We start from the raw sequence: 21,330 nt of genomic DNA on the forward strand, positions 1-21,330 counted from the left end.
GCGCGTTGGCGCATGTACCACGTGATAGGGCATCTGGGGGCTCATTGAGTTTCCCGGGCTGGTGCAAGATATCGTAATTGTAGGTGGAGAGTTCGATTCTCCACCTCAAGATCTTGTCGTTCTTGATTTTGCCCCTCTGCTTATTATTAAACATAAAAGCTACTGAACGCTGGTCAGTGAGCAGGGTAAATCGTTTTCCGGCCAGGTAATGCCTCCAATGTCGCACCGCTTCCACAATGGCCTGGGCCTCCTTTTCGACAGAGGAGTGTCGAATCTCGGGGCCCTGGAGGGTCCTTGAGAAAAAGGCCACGGGTCTCCCCGCCTGGTTAAGGGTTGCAGCTAGGGCGAAGTTGGATGCGTCACTCTCCACTTGGAAAGGGATGGACTCATCCACTGCGTGCATTGTGGCCTTCGCAATATCTCCTTTTATGAGAGTGAAGGCTGCACATGCCTCTGCTGTCAGGGGGAAGGAGGTGGACTTGATGAGGGGTCTGGCTTTGTCTGCATAGTTGGGCACCCACTGAGCATAGTAAGAGAAAAACCCTAGGCATCTCTTCAGTGCTTTTTGGCAGTGGGGGAGGGGGAGCTCCATAAGGGGGCGCATTCTGTCGGGGTTGGGGCCGATGACTCCGTTCTCCACTACGCAGCCAAGAATGGCGAGGCGCGTGGTGCGAAACATACATTTGTCCTTGTTGTATGTTAGATTCAGCCGCTGGGCCGTACGGAGGAATTTCTCTAGGTTAACGTCATGGTCCTGCTGGTCGTGGCCGCAGATGGTGACGTTGTCTAGATAGGGGAAGGTGGCCTGCAGCGCGTTCTGGTCAACCATTCGGTCCATCTCCCTTTGGAAGACCGAAACCCCGTTGGTGACGCCGAAGGGGACTCGGAGGAAGTGGTAGAGACGACCGTCAGCTTCGAAAGCTGTGTACTGACGGTCCTCAGCCCTGATGGAGAGCTGGTGGTATGCCGACTTCAGATCAATCGTCGAGAACACCCAGTATTGTGCTATCTGATTGACCATGTCAGATATGCGGGGGAGTGGGTATGCATCTAACTGGGTGTAGCGATTGATCGTCTGGCTGTAGTCAATAACTAGGCGCTGTTTTTCGCCAGTCTTCACTACCACCACTTGTGCTCGCCATGGGCTAGTGCTACCCTCAATAATCCCTTCCTTCAGGAGTCTTGCTACTTCGGATTTAATGAAGCTCCTATCCCTGGCACTGTACTGCCTGCTTTTGGTAGCGATGAGCTTACAGTCGCGGGTGAGGTTAGCGAACAAGGGGGGGGGGGGCAGACTTTAAGCGTGGAGAGGCTGCAAATGGTGCGCGGCGGGCGATTTAAAAGCTGCTGGCTGCAGACTGTGAGTGGGGGGAGGGGTCCGCCGTACGCTAATGTGACACTTTTAAGGTGGCACTGAAAATCCAACCCCAGTAGAACGGCAGCGCAGAGATGGGGCAGGACAAGAAGTTTAAAATTTTTGTATTCTGTGCCCCTTACTGAAAGGGTCACTACACAGTAGCCACCGACGTCTGCTGAATGGGATTTGGAAGCCATAGAGATCCGATGGCGCGTTGGCAGGACTGGGAGAGAGTAACTGCGCACCGTGTCGGGGTGGATAAAGCTCTCTGTGCTCCCGCTGTCGAAAAGGCAGGTAGTGGCGCGGCCGTTTACCGTAATGTCCATCATGGACCTGGACAGTTGGTGAGGGAGAGATTGGTCCAGCGTCATGGAGGCCAGCGTATGGTCGAGCGAGTCGCTGTGGTCGTCAGACGAGGCGGTGGTTGAGTCCGGGTCACCCGCGATTGGAGTTGGAGGCGTCCAAGATGGCGGACAAAATGGCTGCGCCCATGATCCCGATCCCCGCGCGGCCGGAGGTGTCCAAGATGGCTGCCCCCACGGTTCACACGCGGCGCTGCTGGCGTTAGCGGTTTTACCTTTGCAGGCGCTGACGTAGTGTCCTTTCTTCCCGTAGCCAGAGCAGGTAGCGTTTTTCGCCGGGCAGCGTGCTCTGGGGTGTTTTGCCTGGCCACAAAAGTAACATTTCGGGCCCTTGGACATCGCTGCAGCAGTTGGTGCCGGGGGTGGCGGTCCCATGACCCAAGGTTGTGGCGTCCACGGTGCGGAGCGGTTAGGGGAGAATGCGTCCATATTCCGGTGGGCCGCGTCTAGTGAGAGCGCGAGGGACACTGCCTTCTTCAGGTCGATTTCGCCCTTCTCCAACAGTCTCTGCCGGGAGTAGTCGGATTTGAGGCCCGCAACGAAAGCATCTCGGATAAGTCCCTCCGTGTGTGTCGCGGCCGATACCTCTTTACAATTGCATGCTCGGCCGAGTATCTGTAGTGCCCGTAGGAATACCTCCACCGATTCCCCGGACTGCTGTTTGCGGGATCTCAGGAGGTGTCTGGCATAAACCATATTTACCGGGCATGTGTATTGTCCTTTTAGCAGATCGATAGCCGCCGCGTAGGTAGTCGCGTCCTGGATGAGCGTGTAGACTTGGTGGCCCACCTTGGAGGCCAGGATTTTTAGTTTGTTTCCATCTAGTGTCACGGCTGAGGCTTCCAGGTAAGCTTCGAAGCAGCGCAGCCATTGTGTGAACTTGGTAGACGAACCCGCCTCTTGAGGGTCTAGGTCCAGGCATGTTGGTCTGAGGGCATGCAGCAGCGCCTGCTGCTCAGCGTTTGGTGCCGACATTTTGTTTTGTTAATAAAATTGATGCGCTATCAATTACTCATAAAAGACGGAGAGTTAGGAGAGTAACTAAAAGGCTTTTATTAACAAAGAACAGAGCATGCCTCTCGTGGTTGACTGGTTTCCAAGAAGGCAGGGGGCTGCAGAGCAGTCACCTTTATACCTGGGCATGTGGGTGGAGCCAGGGGCGGAGCCAGCTGAGGCATGCATAGATAGAACAGTGTGCAACAACAACAACAACGGTGAACAACAATAACAGTGGTTTACCACAGATACCTCACACTTGTGGACACAATACAGGAAACTCTCGATTTACTGGCACCTAAATAACCGGAAATCTCTGTTAACTGGCAAAATTCAGGAGTAGGTTCAGGTAAGTTTTACTTCATATTAGTGGCCGTTCCTGGATCTGTGGCTGTGTAACCGGGGTTCCTGCACCTGCTGCTAAGCAACAGGGACGCCTGGATCTTGTGGCCGGGGTTCTTGCACCTGTTGCTAAGCAACAGGGATGCCTGGATCTTGTGGCCGGGTTCTTGCACCTGTTGCTAAGCAACAGGGATGCCTGGATCTTGTGGCCAGGTTCCTGCTCCTGTTGCTAAGCAACAGGGACGCCTGGATCTTGTGGCCGGGGTTCCTGCACCTGTTGGTAAGCAACAGGGAAGCCTGGATTTGTTGCTGTGTACGGAGCTCTCGTACCTTTTAACTATACCTCTCTGTAATCCGGACTTTTTGATAAACCGGCACCACGCCGGTCCCGTCGGTGCCGGATAAAAAAGAGTTTCCTGTACAAGAAAAGGCTTGTCTGCTAAGCAACCTTACTTCTAGCCTACACATTCTACTTGCACCTGAACCGGAATGGGACCAACATCCTTGCAGGGAGGTTTGCTAGTACTGTTGGGGGGATGGGGTTTAAACTGACTTGGCAGGGGGATGGGATGCGGGGTGGAGCTATAGTAGGGGGTGATGCACAGCCAAATATAGAGGGAAAAAAACAAGTCAGCCTGGAAGGCAGAGCAAATATGTAACGGCACAAGGGAGTATGGCAATGCTAGATGGCATTTATTTTAATGCAAGGAGTCTTGCAAGTAAGGCAGATGAATTGAAGGTGTTGATGAACACATGGGAGTATGATATTGTTGCTATCACAGAGACATGGCTGAGGGAGGGGCAGGACTGGCAGCTCAATATTCCGGGGTACAGAATCTTCAGGGCAGCACGGTGGCATAGTGGTTAGCACTGTTGCCTCACAGCGCCAGGGACCCGGGTTCGAATCCGGCCTCGGGCAACTGTCTGTGTGGAGTTTGCACATTCTCCCCGTGTTTGCGTGGGTTTACTCCGGGTGCTCCGGTTTCCTCCCACAGTCCAAAGATGTGCAGGTTAGGTTGATTGGCTATGATAAATTGACCCTTAGTGTTAGGGGGATTAAATACGTGGGGTTACGGGGATAGGGTGGGATATGTGTTGGTGTAGGGGTTATGGGGATTGGGTGGGATATGTGTCGGTGCAGGCTCGATGGGCCGAAATGGCCTCTATCTGCACTGTGGGGTTTCTGTGATTCTGTGAGGTGAGAGTGGGGGGGGGGGTGTTTAAAAGAGGAGGGGGTGTCGCAATAGTAATCAAGGAGTCAATTACTGCTGTAAGGAGGGATGATATCTTAGCAGGTTCCTCTATTGAGGCCATATGGATAGAACTTAAAAACAAAAAGGGGGCAAGCACTTTGCTGGGAGTGTACTATAGGCCCCCAAACAGTCAGGGGGGGATAGAGGAACAGATGTGTAGGTAAATCTCAGAGAAGTGTAGAAATAATAGGGTAATAATAGTAGGGGATTTCAACTTCCCCAATATTAACTGGGATAGTCAGAGTGTGAAAGGCTTAGTGGGTGCGGAACTCTTAAAGTGCATCCAGGAGAGCTTTTTGAGCCAGCATGTAGAAAGTCCTACAAGAGAGGGGACGGTACTGGACCTAATTCTAGGGAATGTAGCCGGGCAAGTGGTAGAAGTGTCAGTAGGAGAGCATTTTGGTGACAGTGACCATAATTCGGTGAGATTTAAGGTAGTCATGGAAATGGACAAAAATGGACCTGAAATAAAGATTCTAAATTGGGGGAAGGACGATTTTAATATGATCAGGCAGGATCTGGCCAAAGTGGACTGAGATCAGCTACTTGTAGGAAAATCCACATCAGAACAATGGGAGTCTTTCAGAAAGGAAATAGAGAGAGTACAACGCCAACATGTTCCTGTAAAGGGCAAGGGTGGGACCAACAAACCCAGGGAACCCTGGATGTCAAGGGATATACAAGAATGGATTAGGAAAAAAAGGGAGGCTTTTGGCAGATACAGAGGACTAAAAACAGTGTAAGCCCTAGAGGAGTATAGAAAGTGCAGGGGGGTACTTTTTATAAAAAAAAAAAAAAAAAAAAAAAAAAAATTAGGAGAGCGAAGAGGGGGCATGAAAAAACACTGGTGGGCAAAATAAAGTAAAGGAAAATCCCAAGGTGTTTTATAAGTATATTAAGGGCAAGAGGATTACCAGGGAAAGAGTAGGGCCCATGGGGGACCAAAGTGGCAATCTGTGTGTAGAGCAGGAAGATGTAGGTGAGGTTTTAAATGAATATTTTGCATGTGTGTTCACTATGGAGAAGGACGACGTAGACATAGAAATCAGGCAGGGAGATTGTGATATACTTGAACAGATTAGTATTGAGAGGGAGGAGGTACTAGCGGTTTTAGCGGGCTTAAAATTAGATAAATCCCCAGGCCCAGACGAGATGTATCCCAGGCTGCTGTGTGAGGCAAGGGAGGAGATTGCAGGGGCTCTGACACAAATTTTCTGACACAGGGGAGGTGCCAGAGGACCAGAGGACAGCTAATGTAGTACTATTATTCAAGAAGGGTAGTAGGGATAAACCAGGGAATTACAGGCCAGTGAGCCTAACATCAGTGGTAGGGAAATTATTGGAAAAAATTCTGAGGGACAGAATTAGACTCCAGTTGGAGAGGCAAGGATTAATCAAGGATAGTCAGCATAGCTTTGTCAGGGGGAGATCATGTCTAACCAATTTGATTGACTTTTTCGAGGGGGTGACTAGGTGTGTGGATGAGGGAAGTGCAGTTGATGTAGTCTACATGGACTTCAGTAAGGCTTTTGACAAAGTCCCGCATGGGAGACTGGTCACGAAGGTAATAGCCCATGGGATCCAGAGCAATTTGGCACATTGGATCCAAAATTGGCTTAGTGGCAGGAGGCAGAGGGTGATGGTTGAAGGTTGTTTTTGTGACTGGAAGCCTGTGTTCAGTGGCGTACAGCAGGGATCGGTGCTTGGTCCTTTGTTGTTTGTAGTGTACATTAATGATTTAGATATGAATGTAGGAGTATGATCAGTAAGTTCGCAGATGACACACTAATTGGTGGAGTGGTAAATAGCGAGGAGGGAAGCCTATAGACGGGTTGGTCAGATGGGCAGAACAGTGGCAAATGGAATTTAACCATGAAAAGTGTGAGGTGATGCATTTTGGGAGGACTAACAAGGCAAGGGAATACACAATGAATGGTAGGATCCTAGGGAGGACAGAGGATCAGAGGGACCTTGGTGTGCATGTACATAGAATCCTGAAGGCAGCAGGATAGGTTGGTAAGGTGGTTAAAAAGGCATATGGGATACTTGCCTTCATTAGCCGAGGCATTAGAATATAAGAGCAGGGAGGTTATGATGGAGCTGTACAAAACGTTAGTTAGGCCACAGCTGAAATACTGTGTGCAGTTCTGGTCGCCATACTATAGGAAGGATGTGATTGCATTGGAGAGCGTGCAGAGGAGATTCACCAGGATGTTACCTGGGCTGGAGTGCTTCAGCTATGAAGAGAGACTGGACAGGCTGGGGTTGTTTTCCTTGGAGCAGAAAAGGCTGAGGGGGGACCTGATTGAGGTGTACAAAATTATGAGGGGCGTAGATAGAAAGGAACTTTTCCCCTTAGTAGAGGGGTCAATAACCAGGGGGCATAGTTTCAAGGTAAGGGGCAGGAGGTTTAGAGGGGATTTGAGGAAAAAGTTTTTCACCCAGAGGGTGGTTGGAATCTGGAACTCGCTGCCTGAAAGGGTGGTAGAGGCAGGAACCCTCACAACATTCAAGAAGCATTTAGATGAGCACTTGAAAAGCCATAGCATACAAGACTACAGACCAAGTGCTGGAAAATGGGATTAGAATAGACAGGGCTTGATGGCCGGCGTGGACACGATGGGCCGAAGGGCCTCTTTCTGTGCTGTATGACTCTGACTCTAGCCTCTAATTTATATCTGTTGCAACTTCCCCCCTGCCCCCCCTTCTCTCGTCAGTACTATTATGGTAGGTGTTCCCCTGAATTTTCTTCTCATGTTCCTTCTAAGGTCCTAATGGCTTTGAAGTGTATATTTAGGAAAAGGAGTGGATATTTTTTTCCAGTGTAGTACAGTATTTGCACTTTATTCATAAGATATAAAGAATTAAAACCAATTTACCTGAATGAAATTTGTATTGCTGCTAGTTTTAAAATATGATACATAATTGATCATAATATTCTTTACTGAAATCTCATCCTGTAATTTGTGTTCAGTGTTTGAGGACAAATATTGTTGCATATTTCTGGTTGGGGTGTAGAGACTCTGAATTAAATATGGTATGGCAGTAGCAATGCCCACCCTTGAATATAATGTAAAAAAATAACTCCAGCTGTCCTTTTGCATATTACCAACAAGGATGTTGTGTTGAGCTGTCAAATATTGAAACCTTCTGTTCCCCAACTCCTAGGTAAGAATGGTGTTTTTTTTCCCTCTTAACTCAGGAAAACCAGATCTTGTGATCAGTGAAGACGAAGAGTACAAACGTGTGGACTTCAGTAAAGTTCCAACAATCAAACCAGTCTTCCAGAGAGAAAATGGTAGGTACCTCTACACTAATAGTTTATAACACTTGCCTGAATAAAAATAAGCCAGTAAATATATTAAGTTGCTTCATGTCTTTAAAAAATATCTTTGTGTAAATTGGTAGATTTTTGAGAACTTGTGATTGATTCAGAGTTGAAATATTTTGAAAAGGAATATGAACCTCAATTTTCATGCAGTTGGAAATTTGCAGATAAGAATATTGAGGTCTGACCTACATTCTTCCGTACCACCAGACAGTAGATTAACATGTACTATGTATCTCATTGTTTTGTTTAATCTTGTCTGCAAAATGGCTTGGTGTGTTTGCCTACGTAAGTCATTGTATTTCAAAGTAATTCGTATGTGACGTGCTTTGAGATGTTTGAGACACACAATAAAGCACTGTATGAATGTATCATTTTTCTTTGAACTGTTAACTGTCAGTTTTAGATCAATTAAAATATTGAACTGTGAAATCGTGTTTCATCAAAATGTCCAAAGGAATATTGATAAAAATGGCTATATTTGAGCTGTAAACTATTGCACAATCTGATCTCGCTACTAGCTGTTGAATTATCAGCTTTGTATTGTTGCCACACAAAAATCAGCAAAATGATTTTCCACTGTAACACCAACTTATGTCAGTCAACACCATTTAAAAGAAAAATGATCTGGTCATTATTTCATTGCTGTTTGTGGGACCTTGCTGTGCACAAATTGGCTGTCACATTTCCTACAGTACAACAGTGACTATACTTAAGAAGTACTTCATTGGCTGTAAAGCACTTTGGGACGTCCTGGCTTTGTGAAAGGCACCATGCAAGTTCTTTTTATTTGTGTTATCAACACATTTAGCAAACAAAATGGTAATTCCTCAATCTCTTTTTCTAGTGTGATAAATTATTTTAAAATTTACATAAATGTTGATTTTGTGTACATGCTAAACAGGAACTGCATCTGAAATATAGTAACCAGCACAAAATACACTTAACTTCTGCCTGAGAAATACATTTTTTTAAAGGATGGTTAATGTATTAATGGGAGATTCCGAATAGAGAATTCTACCAAATACTAATTTGATTTATTGACAACCTTGTTTTCAATCTAATGCACAGCGGCTGTGCCTGTGTGTTTAAAACTACTAAAAGTTGTTTTAAAGGTGTGTGAATAACACTAAAATACACCCAACTTAGCTTTTGTTCTGTTAATACGCGGGTCTAGCTGCAAAGTGGCCTAAAGTTTCAACACCCATACCATTTAAACTACGTATTGGTTGAATTTGTTTTTCAGGTACAATTACAGCTGCCAATGCAAGTACCTTAAATGATGGAGCAGCTGCTTTGGTTCTAATGACAGCAGAGGCTGCTAAAAGACTAAATGTTACACCAATGGCAAGGATTGTAGGTATGCAACAAGTATAGTTTTATATATTGTTTCTTGTGTGAAAACGCCGCAGAAAAGTGCACCAGTCACGAGAGGTTGAGGCAGCTGTATTTAATTTAAAGTGCATACGTACCTGTTTATGGCAGTGCAGCATACTTACCAGCTCTTTACCACACAAAATCAATTGTTCATTTAAGGAAAAATATTGAGATCCTCTTGAATTATTTGAATGGAAATAAGGTTTTTTAAAAAAAAAAAACAGGATGGTGTGGTGGCACAGTACATTAATTACTCTCTTGGAAAGTGACTAGCTTCCAACTTGGTGCCTCTTACAGATGACATGGCCAAGAATGGCAGCTTGCCATGTAAAGAAATGTGTTGGAAACCCACCCTGTCACCATTTGTTTGTACCTCTTGAGTTTTAAAACTGCATCCAGAAGCTATGTCAAATAAAATAGTGACATACTTTTTAAAAGATTTTTTCAGGGATGGGGAAGGGAAGTGGTGCTATTCTCGTTGGGGCTTCTGTAAAGCTAGGGATCTGGTGTTTTCGCTAGGTTGCGCTGGTTATTTTCAGCATAATTTTCCCGAAATCGGCCAAACCAGTGCAAAGGGTCCAGGAATTTCACACGCAAATCATGTTTCCGCGATTTTTTGCACTAGTTTAAAAAAACTTCGCGCTAGAAGCTGGCCCTGCTCACAAAACTGGCTACGCCCCCGGATCAAATTCATCACCATGGTGAGATTCCGTTATTTGAGCCCGTTTGCAGGCCTTCGAGGAGGCTCTTAAAATTAAGCTGCTTTTTTTTTTAGGCGCAAGGACACCAACTTACCTTTATATAGCGCATTTAACATAGCAAAACGTTCCAAGGCGCTTAACAAGAGCAGTATCAATAAAAACATTTTTGGCACCAAGCCACAGAAGGAGATATCAGGACAGATGACCAAAAACTTGGTCAAAAAGGTAGGTTTTAAGGAGCATCTTGAAGGAGGAGGGGTGGAGGGGTTTAGGGAGGAAATTCCAGAGCTTAAGACCAAGGCAGCTGAAAGCACAGCCACTAATGGTGGAGCGAATAAAATCGGGGAGCGCAGCGATCTCAAAGGCTTGTAGGGCTGGAGGAGGTTAGAGATAAGGACACTAATTAGGCCCCTTTTAATTTATTTTTAAACTTTAATTTACTAAGAAACTGACTACTGTACACCAACAAAACCAGTAAATGGTTCTGTATTTTTTTTAAAGACTTTGTTATTTAAAATCAGGTTACTCACAGGCGGTGGACCAGACACTGATTTTAAAAAATGCTTATTTTTTGTGATAAACCCATTTTTGGCTGTATTAATAAAACCACTCTTAAATATATCAAGGAATATATTTTAAAGCAAAAAAAATGACATTCCAAAGGGCTGCCTGATTGCACTGGTTCATGGCAGATCTTGCATTTGGTGATATGCAAATGAGTTTGAGCAGAAACTTGAGCAAAAAATCACTCTTTAAAACTAGTGTAATTTTGATTGCAGTTTGCGCCTGGATTGCTGATTGCGCCCAAAGTAAAAACTCTACCCAGAAGTGAGGCAGGATCTTGGCTTGGAACAGCAGGAAGTAGAATCAGTATGGGTGAAGATAAGAAATAATAAGGGGAGAAACACAGGTGGTAGTAGTTTATAGGCCTCCTAACACTAGCTATACCATTGTACAGAGTATTAATATGAGCTTGTAACAAAGGTAATCGGGGGGACTTTAATCTTCATATAGACTGGATAAATCAAATTCACATAAGTAGTTTGGAGGACGAGTTCATGGAATGCATTTGCGACAGTTTCCTAGAACAATAAGTCGTGAAACCAACCAGGGAAAAAGCTATTTTAGATCTCGTCTTGTGTAATGAGACAGGGTTAATTAGTAATCTCATAGTAAAGGATCCTCCTGAGGAAGAGAGATCATAATATAGAATTTCAGATTGAGTTAGAGAGTGATGTACTTAAGTCTGAAACTAGAGTATTAAAGTTAAATAAAGCCCATTACATAGTTATGAGGGGCAATTTGGCTAAGGTAGATTGGGAAATTAGATTAAAAAGTATGACAGTAGATGAGCAATGGCGAACATTTAAAGAAATATTCCATAACTCTCAACAAATATACATTGCATTGAGAAATAAAAAACTCCATGGGAAAAGTGATTCATCATGGCTAACTAAAGGTTAAGGATAGTATTAGATTAAAAGGTGCTTATAATGTTGCCAAGAGTAGTAAACCTGAGGATTGGGTGAGTTTTAGAAACCAGTAAAGGATGCCCAAAAATTGATAGAGGGAGAAAATAGAATGAGAGTAAACTAGCAAGAAATATAAAAACAGATTGTAAGAGCTTCTACAAGTATGTAAAAAGGAAGAGAGTATTAAAGTAAACATTGGTCCCTTAGAGGCTGAGAGAGGAGAAATTATAATGGGGAATAAGGAAATGGCAGAGACATTAAACAAATATTTTGTATCTGTCGTCACAGTAGAAGACACAAAAAAATACCAGAAATAGGGGGAGCCAAGGGTCTGATGAGAGTAAGGAACTTAAAGCAATTATAATATTAATAAAGAAAAAGTACTGGAGAAATTAATGGGACTAAAAGCCGACAAATCCCCTAGACCTGATGGCCGACATCCAAAAGAGGTGGCTGCAGAAATAGTGGATGCATTGGTTGTGATCGTCCAAAATTCCCTAGATTCTGGAATGGTCTCAGTGGATTGGAAGGTAGAAAACGTAACACCACTATTCAAGAAAGGAGAGAGAAGCAAACTGGGAACTGCAGGCCAGTTAGCCTGACATCAGTCGTTGGGAAACTGCTGGAATCCATTATTAAGGAAGCGGTAACAGGGCACTTACAAAATCATAATGGCCCTGAATTTATGATCGGAGGCTTCCTGTGTGCGGATGCCTCCGATCGGAAAAAATCTACGAACTTACCTGCTGGCTCCATAGGTCCCGAGACTTCCGGTCCTGGGCCTCTGCTCTACAAAATGCACAGAGGCCCAGGTATCCCAGGGGCGCATGCGGTTCGCAAGTGCCCCTGGGATCATGTGGGCCATGGGGAACCAATCAAAGAAGGGAATCCCCATCACACTTTTGACAGATCTGTCAAAAGTATGAATGGGTATCACATTTAAAAACAGTTAAACATTAAAAAAAAAATTAATCACATATTTAAAATTAGTTAAAATTACATTAAATTAAATATTTTAAACAAAAGTTCAATTTTTTGGGAAAAAAATTGAAGTTTTTTACAGGGCTAAAAATAAACTTTTTTAAAAAGTATTTTTAAAATTATAAATGAGTGAACATTTTTTATAATTTTTTAAAACTCTTATGCTGCTTTTACCAGGCATAAGATTTTTAAAGGTTTTCAGTGGGCGGAAGTTGTGCAGAAAGCGGAACTCTCTGCCCGCAGAGGCCCTTCTCCCGGGCAGGCAGATGATGTCAAGAGGATTCTTGACAGATTGTAAGTGCCGGGTTTTTAGCACATGCACTTCGCATGCCTGAAACCAGCACTTGCGAGGCCCCTACGGGTGCGTACACACCTGTGGGGGTTGGGAAATCCAGCCCAATATGATTAGGCAGAGTCAACATGGTTTTATGAAAGGGAAATCGTGTTTAACAACTTTATTAGAGGTTTTGAGGGTGTAACTAGTTTCAAAAGGTGCCAAATGAAAGGTTGTTGCACAAGATAAGGGCTCATTGGGTTGGTGGGTAATATATTAGCATGGATAGAGAGTATTTTTTTTATTAGTTCCTGCAATGTGGGTGTCGTTGGCAAGGCCAGCATTTATTGCCCTTGAGAAGGTGGTGGTGAGCCGCCACCTTGAACCGTTGCAGTCTGTGGTGGTGAAGGTACTCCCAGTGCTGTTAGGGAGTTTCAGGATTTTGACCCAGCGACGATCAAGGAACGGCAATATATTTCCAAATCAGGATGGTTTGTAACTTGGAGGGGAACTTGCAGGTGATGGTGTTCTCTTGCACCTGCTGCCCGTGTTCTTCTAGGTGGCAGAGGTCAAGGGTTTGGTAGGTGCTGTCGAAGAAGCCTTGGCGAGTTGCTGCAGTGCATCTTGTAGCTGTAATGAGGTCTGGAGCCGAGTGGTCCTGGCAGAACCAAGGACAGTGAAAACTGAGACTAGGAATAAAATGGTAATTTTCAAGTTGGCAGGCTGTAACTAGTGGGGTACCGCACATCTGGAGTACTGCATACAGTTTTGTTTTCCGTACTGAAGAAAGGATATACTTTCCTTTGAGGGGGTACAACAAAGGATCACTAGATTGATTCCTGGGATGAGGGGGTTGTCCTATGAGGAGAGATTGAGTAGAATGGGCCTATACTCCCTGATGTTTAGAAGAATGAGAGGTGATCTCATTGAAATGTAAGATTCTGGGAGGGCTTGACCGTGTAAATGCTGAAAGGCTGTTTCCCCCTGGCTGGAAAGTCTAGAACTCGGGGTCACAGTCTCAGGTAAAGGGGTCGGCCATTTAGGACTGAGATGAGGAGAAATTTCTTCACTCAGAGGGTTGTGAATCTTTGGAATTCTCTACTCCAGAGGGCTGTGGATGCTCAGTCGTTGTATATTCAAAGCTGAGATCAATAGTGTTTGGATTGTAAGGGAATTGAGTGGGAAAGTGGAGTTGAGGTTGAAAATCAGCCATAGTCTTATTGAAGGCTTGAGGGGCTGTATGGCCTACTCCTATTTCTTATGTTATGAGCTTCAAGGTAAGAGAAAGAAGATGACCAAGATTGAACAATTTATGGTATTTTACCACAATTTTATTAAAGATCAAGCTGTTTCATGAAGCAGTCTTTGTTCTTTCAGCTGGTTTTCTTTGAAAAGTAAAACTTGTTTACTTTCTACACAGCCTTTGGAGATGCAGCGGTTGATCCAATTGACTTTCCAATTGCTCCTGCTATTGCTGTACCAAAGGTAGATATGTGGCGTATTTTTTTTTAAATGAGTCAGTCATGGCATTGTGGACCAAGCAGCATGTGGGATGAAATCACTGATGTGATACATGCACATTTTGGGACACAATTTTCAGCGTGAAGACCAGGGAAAATTGATAATTTTAAGTTTTTTAATTAATCCACCAACCTGAAAGTCCATGAATTTCTGGTAAAAATATTCATTTTCCAAGCAAAAGTAAGGTTAATGGGAAAACTACAGAGGATTACATAGAATATATAGCACAGAAATAGGCCATTCGGCCCAACCAGTCCATGCCAGCGTTTGTGCTCCACTCGAGCCTCCTCCCGTCTTTCCTCATCTAGCTATCACCATAACTCTCTTCCCTTCTCCCTCATATGCTTATCTAGCCTCCTCTTAAATGCATCTATATGATTCACTTTAACCACTCTCTGGGTAAAGAAGTTTCTTCTGAATTCCCTATTTGGTTTCTTGGTGACTATCTTATATTGATGACCTCTAGTTTTGCTCTTCCCCACAAGTAGAAACACTCTGTGTCAACTCTATCAAAACCTTTCATAATTTTATAGACCTCTATTAGGTCACCCCTTACCCTTCTCTTTTTCAAGAGAAGAGACCCAGCCTGTTCATCCTTTCCTGATGGGTATAACCTCGCATTTCTAATATCATCCTTGAAAATCTTTTTTTGCACCCTCTCAGTGCCTCTATATCCTTTTATAATATGGCGACCAGAATTGTATACAGTACTCCCAAGTGTGGTCTAACCAAGGTTCAATACAAATTTAGTATAACTTCTCTACTTTTCAATTCTATCCCTCTAGAATAAACCCTAGTGCTTGGTTTGCTTTTTTTATGGCCTCCTTAACCTGCAACCACAGAACTGTAGCAGTCCAAGAAGGCCCACTGCCTTCTCGGTGGGGGGTGGGTGGGGTGTAACGGTGGACAATAAATGCAGCATCGAACACATCTTGAGAAAATAAAAATTGCTCCCTTCTTACCATGAGGGATTTAACCTATTCTCTACCTTGACCCTGGATAGCAGAACTAAGATTGTAAAAGTCTGTTTGGGACTCAGATCAGTGACTTTTTTATTAGTAAGACATCAAACCTTTTTTTGCTTTAACATGGGGATTGCTTAATAGCAAATTATAAAGGAACATGAAGACCAAGTAGATTGTGCACAGAAACTAAATTAACAGTCTTGGTTGAGCAATTAACAGGCTGCATCACAATGATTGAATATGCAATAATGTTTTTTGTATTTTAAAAAAAATTCAGCTTCTTAAAACAAGTGGCATAAAGAAGGAAGATATTGCCATGTGGGAGGTTAATGAAGCTTTTAGCATTGTCGTTCTGGCTAACATCAAAATGTTGGAGATTGATCCTCAAAAAGTTAACATCAACGGTGGAGCAGTATCTCTGGGTCACCCCATTGGGTAAGTGGGAATGCAGAATCTTTACTTGACTAATTTTTACTTAAGAATGTTTGGCCTATCAGCTGTTTCCAAAAGATTCGCCCTTACCCCTCAAGGCAGTTTCTGGTACCTTGCCCAAGTGCCTATTCTTCAAGTGGGAGACTAGATGATGAACATTTTGCCATTCAACTTGGGAGGCATTACAAGCACACCTAATCCTGTCCTTGTCATTTACACACACTATATCTGTATAGTGTCACATCATGTTGAAACACCTCAAAACACTGCCTCAAATTACTTCTGAAGTAGTGACTATTATATAGGCAAACAATGCACTTTGAGGATTACTAGTTATCAAATGAGAGCAGAAACCCCTGGATGATTTCACTCTCCCTGCCTCAGGGACACTAAAACCAATGCAGTGTTTATTCCCTGCACTCAGATTAGCTAGCTCAACTATGGAATTTTACATGTCAGTCGCTCCATTTTATGAAGTGTGTCCAACTCTTGTGTTCTCAGTCCTGCTGTCTGTTAGGTAATGGAAGCTGTTGAGTATGGAATGAGTGAAGACCTTGGGGGGAAAAATTCAGTATCACCCCCTTTGGGGCGCCATTATCTGCTGTGCGCAAAGTTTAGCGCCTGGCGCTAATTATCGCCTCTGATGGCAAACTTGGCTTTTATTGCCCCTGGAGGTGATTGAAGCGCTAAATCAGGCGCTTCGCACCTGTCTTAAGGCGCAAAGGCCAAGGAGCGAGGCGCTACCTCAGAGTGCTGGCGAAGCAAGGAAGGGCAAATCAAAATGAACCTGCATAGTGCTGCTCAGTACCCAAAACTCCTTCACATAGCATTGAATCTCTCCAGAAGTCTCTCTCTCTCTGAATTTGTGGTGCAAAAATATCACCACCAAAAAAAGGCAGGAAGTGGTCGCCTTTAAATAGCGCTCCCCCAGTCCCTTTGACTGCAAAACGCTCCCCTCAACCTGTCGTTACTAGCGGCAGGCGGTAAGGCAGGGGGCACCACTCAATATCTGGTCCGGGGCGTTGCGCACTCGACTGACGTCACGATCTGCCGGCGCAGATCGTGGCGGTAGTGTTTAGCGCCGCCGCAAAATGTCTAGTTAATTTCGCGAGCGGCGCAAACATCACCTCGCCCGGGTGCTAGTTCCTTTGTGCCCCATTAGCGCCCTCTTAGGGCGGTAACGGGAGGCGCAAACAACTGCATTTCCCCCCCCCCCCAGCCATGTATCCAATAAGCCTCAACACATGATATACAATCTACCCTAGCATAGATTCACCTACTTTATCTCCTAAAGGAATATTCTGCATCAGTAGCCCCGCTATCTAAAGGCAATTAAGGAAATTCCAGAGTAGTTGTCTTTGATTTTATTCTGCCCTTTATTACTGTAATGAACATTGGAGTACTTGATCAGTTATTTAATCCTATCTCAGCCAGATATTCATTTTTGGAGAAGGGTAATCAGCATCAGGGGAGGAAAAACATTCTAATCTCACTTGAGGCTCATTACTTTTGAATTTGTGTCCTTTAGTTCCATGTTCAAATGTATCTACGCTCTAAGTCTCTTAACATTTTCACAGCTTTGCTACCTCCTTTTATCATGTTTTGCATTGCTGCATTCAGCTCAGCTCAACAGTTCATTACCTGAAGCAATGGAATACTGAACTAGCCACAAAGTAGACCATGACAGTATTTAGTCATAGTCATAATGGCACAGAAGGAGGCCATTCGGCCCATCGAATCCGTGCCGGCGCTCTGTAGAGCAATCCATCAGTCCCATTCCCCCGCTCTATCCCTGTAAGTTTTTTTCCCTCAAGTGCCTATCCAGTTTCCCCTTGAAAACATTGAGTGTCTCCACTTCCATCGGCAGCGAATTCCAGGTCATCACCACTCGCTGTGTAAAAAGGTTTTTCCTCACATCCTCCCTGTATCTCTTGCCCAAAACCTTAATTCTGTGTCCCCTAGTCCTTGTACCATCAACTAGTGGGAACAGCCTTTCCCCATCTAACCTATCCAAACCTGTCATAGTCTTGTACACCTCTATCAAATCACCCCTCAACCTCCTTTGCTCTAATGAAAACAAATCCAGCTTCTCCAACCTGTCCTTGTAGCTAAGATCCCCCATCCCTGGAACCATTCTGGTAAATCTCCTCTGCACTCTCTCAAGGGTGCAGAGTAGATGAAAATAGTGTAATGAAAATAGATTTAGATTAGCAATGGAGGAGCGTGGAACTTCTAAACTGGAATAGGACTAACTTCAATGGGATGCGAAAGGATCTAGCCAGGGTAAAATGGAACCAAAGACCGACAGGAAAAACTGTAACGGAACAATGGGTGACCTTTAAGGAGGAGATGTTCTAAGTGCAGGCTAGGTACATTCCAACAAGAGGGAAGGGTAAGGGAACCAAAGAAAGGGCTCCTTGGATGATGAGGGAGATAGAGAAGATGATGCATGTCAGGTGAATTCTTCAAGGGAGAACCAGACCAAATACAATAAGTTGAGAGGGGATGTTAAGATGAAAATAAGATTGGCAAAGAGAGAATATGAGAGTAGAATGTTGGTTAGCATAAAAGGGAACCCAAAAATCTTCTACCGGCATGTAAACAGTAAGTGGGTAGTAAGAGGCGGGTGGGGGCTATTCGAGACAAAGGTGGTGATCTATGCTTAGAGGCACAAGGCGGGGCCAGAATATTCAATGAGTACTTTGTATCGGTGTTTACTAAGGAGGTGGATGCTAATAAAATATCGGTAGAAGTAATGGAAGGGGTGAAAATTGATAGACAGGATGTACTAGAAAGGCTGGGTATGCTTGGAGTGGACAAGTCGCCTGGTCCAGATGGCTTGCAGCCCAGGCTGCTAAGGGAATTGGGGGAGGAGATAGCGGAAAGGCTTGCCATAATTTTCCAATCTTCCCTGGATGAGGGGGAGGTGCCAGAGGATTGGAAAGTGGCAAATGTGACACCATTGTTCAAGAAAGGGTGTAAGGACAATCCTAGTAACTACAGGCTGGTCAGTTTAACATCAGTGGTGGGTAAAGTTTTAGAAACTACAATCAAGGAAAAAATTCACAGGCACTTGGAGAGGTTTAAGCTAATTAAGGAGAGCCAACACGGATTTGTAAAAGGCAGATCGTGTTTGACTAATCTAATTGAATTTTTTGACGCAGTAACAGGGAGGATTGATGAAGGGAATGCAATGGATGTTGTCTACATGGATTTTAGGAAGACGTTTGACAAAGTATCACATAGAAGACTGGTTAACAAAATTGAGGCTCATAGAATAGGTGGGTCAGTGGCAGCTTGGATAAGGAATTGGCTTAAGGATAGAAAACAGCGAGTTGTGGTAAATGGCTGTTTTTCAGACTGGAGGATGGTAGACAGTGCTGGGGGCCACTGTTTTTTGTGATGTAAATGACCTGGATATTGGAATACAGAGTACAATTTCTAAATTTGCTGATGACTCCAAACTTGGGGATGTGGCAAACAGTGATGATGATACCAATCGACTGCAACAGCACATGGAAAGGCTAGCAGACAAGTGGCAGATGGAATTTAATAGAGAAGTGTGAGGTGATGCATTTTGGCAGAAGCAACAGGGAGAGGTAACATACACTTAATGGCACAATTTTAAAGAGTGTGCAGGGACAGAGGGACCTGGGCGTTAATAGGCATAGGTCCCTGAAGGTGGCAGGACATATTGAGTGGTTAGCAAAGCATATGGGATCTTGGGCTTCATAAATAGAGGTATTAAGTACAAAAGTAGAGAAGTTATGCTGAACCTTTATAAAGTGCTGCTTAGGCCACAACTGGAGTATTGCGTCCAGTTCTGGTCACCACACTTTAGGAAGGATGTGAAGGCCCTTGAGAGAGTGCAGAGATTTACCAGAATGGTTCCAGCGATGGGGATCTTAGCTCAATGATGGTGGAGCCCAGCACGAGTGCAAAAGACAAGGCTGAAGCGTTTGCAACCATCTTCAGCCAGAAGTGCCGAGTGGATGATCCATATCGGCCCACTCTCAAGGTCCCCACCATCACAGAAGCCAGTCTTCAGCCAATTCGATTCACTCCAGGTGATATTAAGAAACGGCTGAGCGCATTGGATACAGCAAAGGCTATGGGCTCTGACAACATCCTGGCTATTGTGCTGAAGATTTGTGCTCCAGAACTAGCCGTGCCTCTAGCCAAGCTGTTCCAGTACAGCTTCAACACTGGCATCTATCCGACAATGGGGAAAACTGCCCAGATATGTCCTGTCCACAAAAAGCAGGACAAATCCAACCCGGCCAATTACCACCCCATCAGTCTACTCTCAATCATCAGCAAAGTGATGGAAGGTGTCATTGACAGTGCTATCAAGCGGCACTTACTCACCCATAACCTGCTCACTGGTGCCCAGTTTGGTTCCGCCAAGACCACTCGGCTCCCGACCTCATTACAGCCTTGGTCCAAACATGGACAAAGAAGCTGAATTCCAGAGGTGAGGTGAGAGTGACTGTCCTTGGCATCAAAGCAGCATTTGACCGAGTGTGGCACCAAGGAGCCCTAGTAAAACTGAAGTCAATGGGAATCAGAGGGAAAATGCTGCACTGGCTGGAGTCATACCTAGCACAAAAGAAGATGGTTGTGGTGGTTGAAGGTCAATCATCACAGCCCCAGGACATCGCCGCAGGAGTTCCTCAGGGCAGTGTCCTAGGCCCAACCATTTTCAGCTGCTTCATCAATGACCTTCCCTCCACCATAAGGTCAAAAATGGGGATGTTCACTGATGACTGCAGTGTTCAGCACCATTCACATAATCTCAGATAATGAAGCAGTCCATGCCCACATGCAACAAGACCTGGACGACATTCAGGCTTGGGCTGGTAACATTCACACCACAGAAGTGCCAGGCAATAACTATCTCCAACAAGCGAGAGTCTAACCACTTCCCTTTGACATTCAACAGCATTACCATCGCCGAATCACCCACCATCAACATCCTGGGGGTCACCATTGACCAGAAACTTAACTGGACCAGCCACATAAATACTGTGGCAACAAGAGCAGGTCAAAGGCTAGGTATTCTGTGACAAGTGTCTCACCTCCTGACTCCCCAAAGCCTTTCCACCATCTACAAGGCACAAGTAAGGAGTGTGATGGAATACTCTCCACTTGCGCCTTTCCACCATCTACAAGGCACAAGTAAGGAGTGTGATGGAATACTCTCCACTTGCCTGGATGAGTGCAGCTCCAACAACACTCAAGAAGCTCGACACCAGGACAAAGCAGCCCATTTGATTGGCACTCCCTCCACCACCGGCGTACTGTGGCTGGAGTGTGTACCATCTATATGCTGCACTGCAGCACCTCCCAAACCTGTGACTGTTTCCACCTAGAAGGACAAGGGCAACACCACCACCTCCAAGTCACACACCATCCTGACTTAGAAGTATATCGCTGAACCTTCATCGTCACTAGGTCAAAATCCTGGAACTCCCTATCTAACAGCACTGTGGGAGTACCACAGACTGCAGTGGTTCAGGAAGGTGGCTCACCACCTTCTTGAGGGCAACAAGGGATGGGCAATAAATGCTGGCCTTGCCAGTAATGCCCATATCCCATAAGTGAATTTTTAAAAAATGCTACAAGGACAGGTTGGAGAAGCTGGATTTATTTTCATGAGAGCAAAGGGGGTTGATTTGATAGAGGTGTACAAGATTATGACTGGTTTGTATAGGCTAGATGGGGCAAGGCTGTTCCCACTAGTTGATGGTACAAGGACTAGGGAACACAGATTTAAGGTTTTGGGCAAGAATGTGAGAATCATTTTTACGCAGCGAATGGTGAGGACCTGGAACTCACTGCCGACTGACGTGGTGGAAGCAGACACTCAATGTTTTCAAGGGAAGACTGGATAGGCACGAGGGAAATAAACTTGCAGGGCTACGGTGATAGAGCAGCGGAATGGTTCTGATTAGATTGCTGCAGAGCCG

General features: G+C 44.8%; 1 protein-coding gene across 2 annotated transcripts in view; it reads left to right on the forward strand.

Moving 5' to 3' along the window:
* acat1 (acetyl-CoA acetyltransferase 1) overlaps positions 1–21,330 on the forward strand; it is a 71,414-nt gene that overhangs the window by 49,191 nt on the left and 893 nt on the right. For both annotated transcript variants that reach the window (XM_085999099.1, XM_085999100.1), the window contains 4 exons: positions 7,513–7,608; positions 8,885–8,998; positions 13,864–13,928; positions 15,207–15,364. In XM_085999099.1, the coding sequence (XP_085855225.1) occupies positions 7,513–7,608; positions 8,885–8,998; positions 13,864–13,928; positions 15,207–15,364 (433 nt within the window). The remainder of the gene's footprint in view (positions 1–7,512; positions 7,609–8,884; positions 8,999–13,863; positions 13,929–15,206; positions 15,365–21,330) is intronic.

The sequence above is a fragment of the Somniosus microcephalus genome, chromosome 10 (genome assembly GCF_052327205.1).
Source record: "Somniosus microcephalus isolate GS21.2 chromosome 10, FLI_Smic_1.0, whole genome shotgun sequence".
Lineage (NCBI taxonomy): Eukaryota > Metazoa > Chordata > Chondrichthyes > Squaliformes > Somniosidae > Somniosus > Somniosus microcephalus.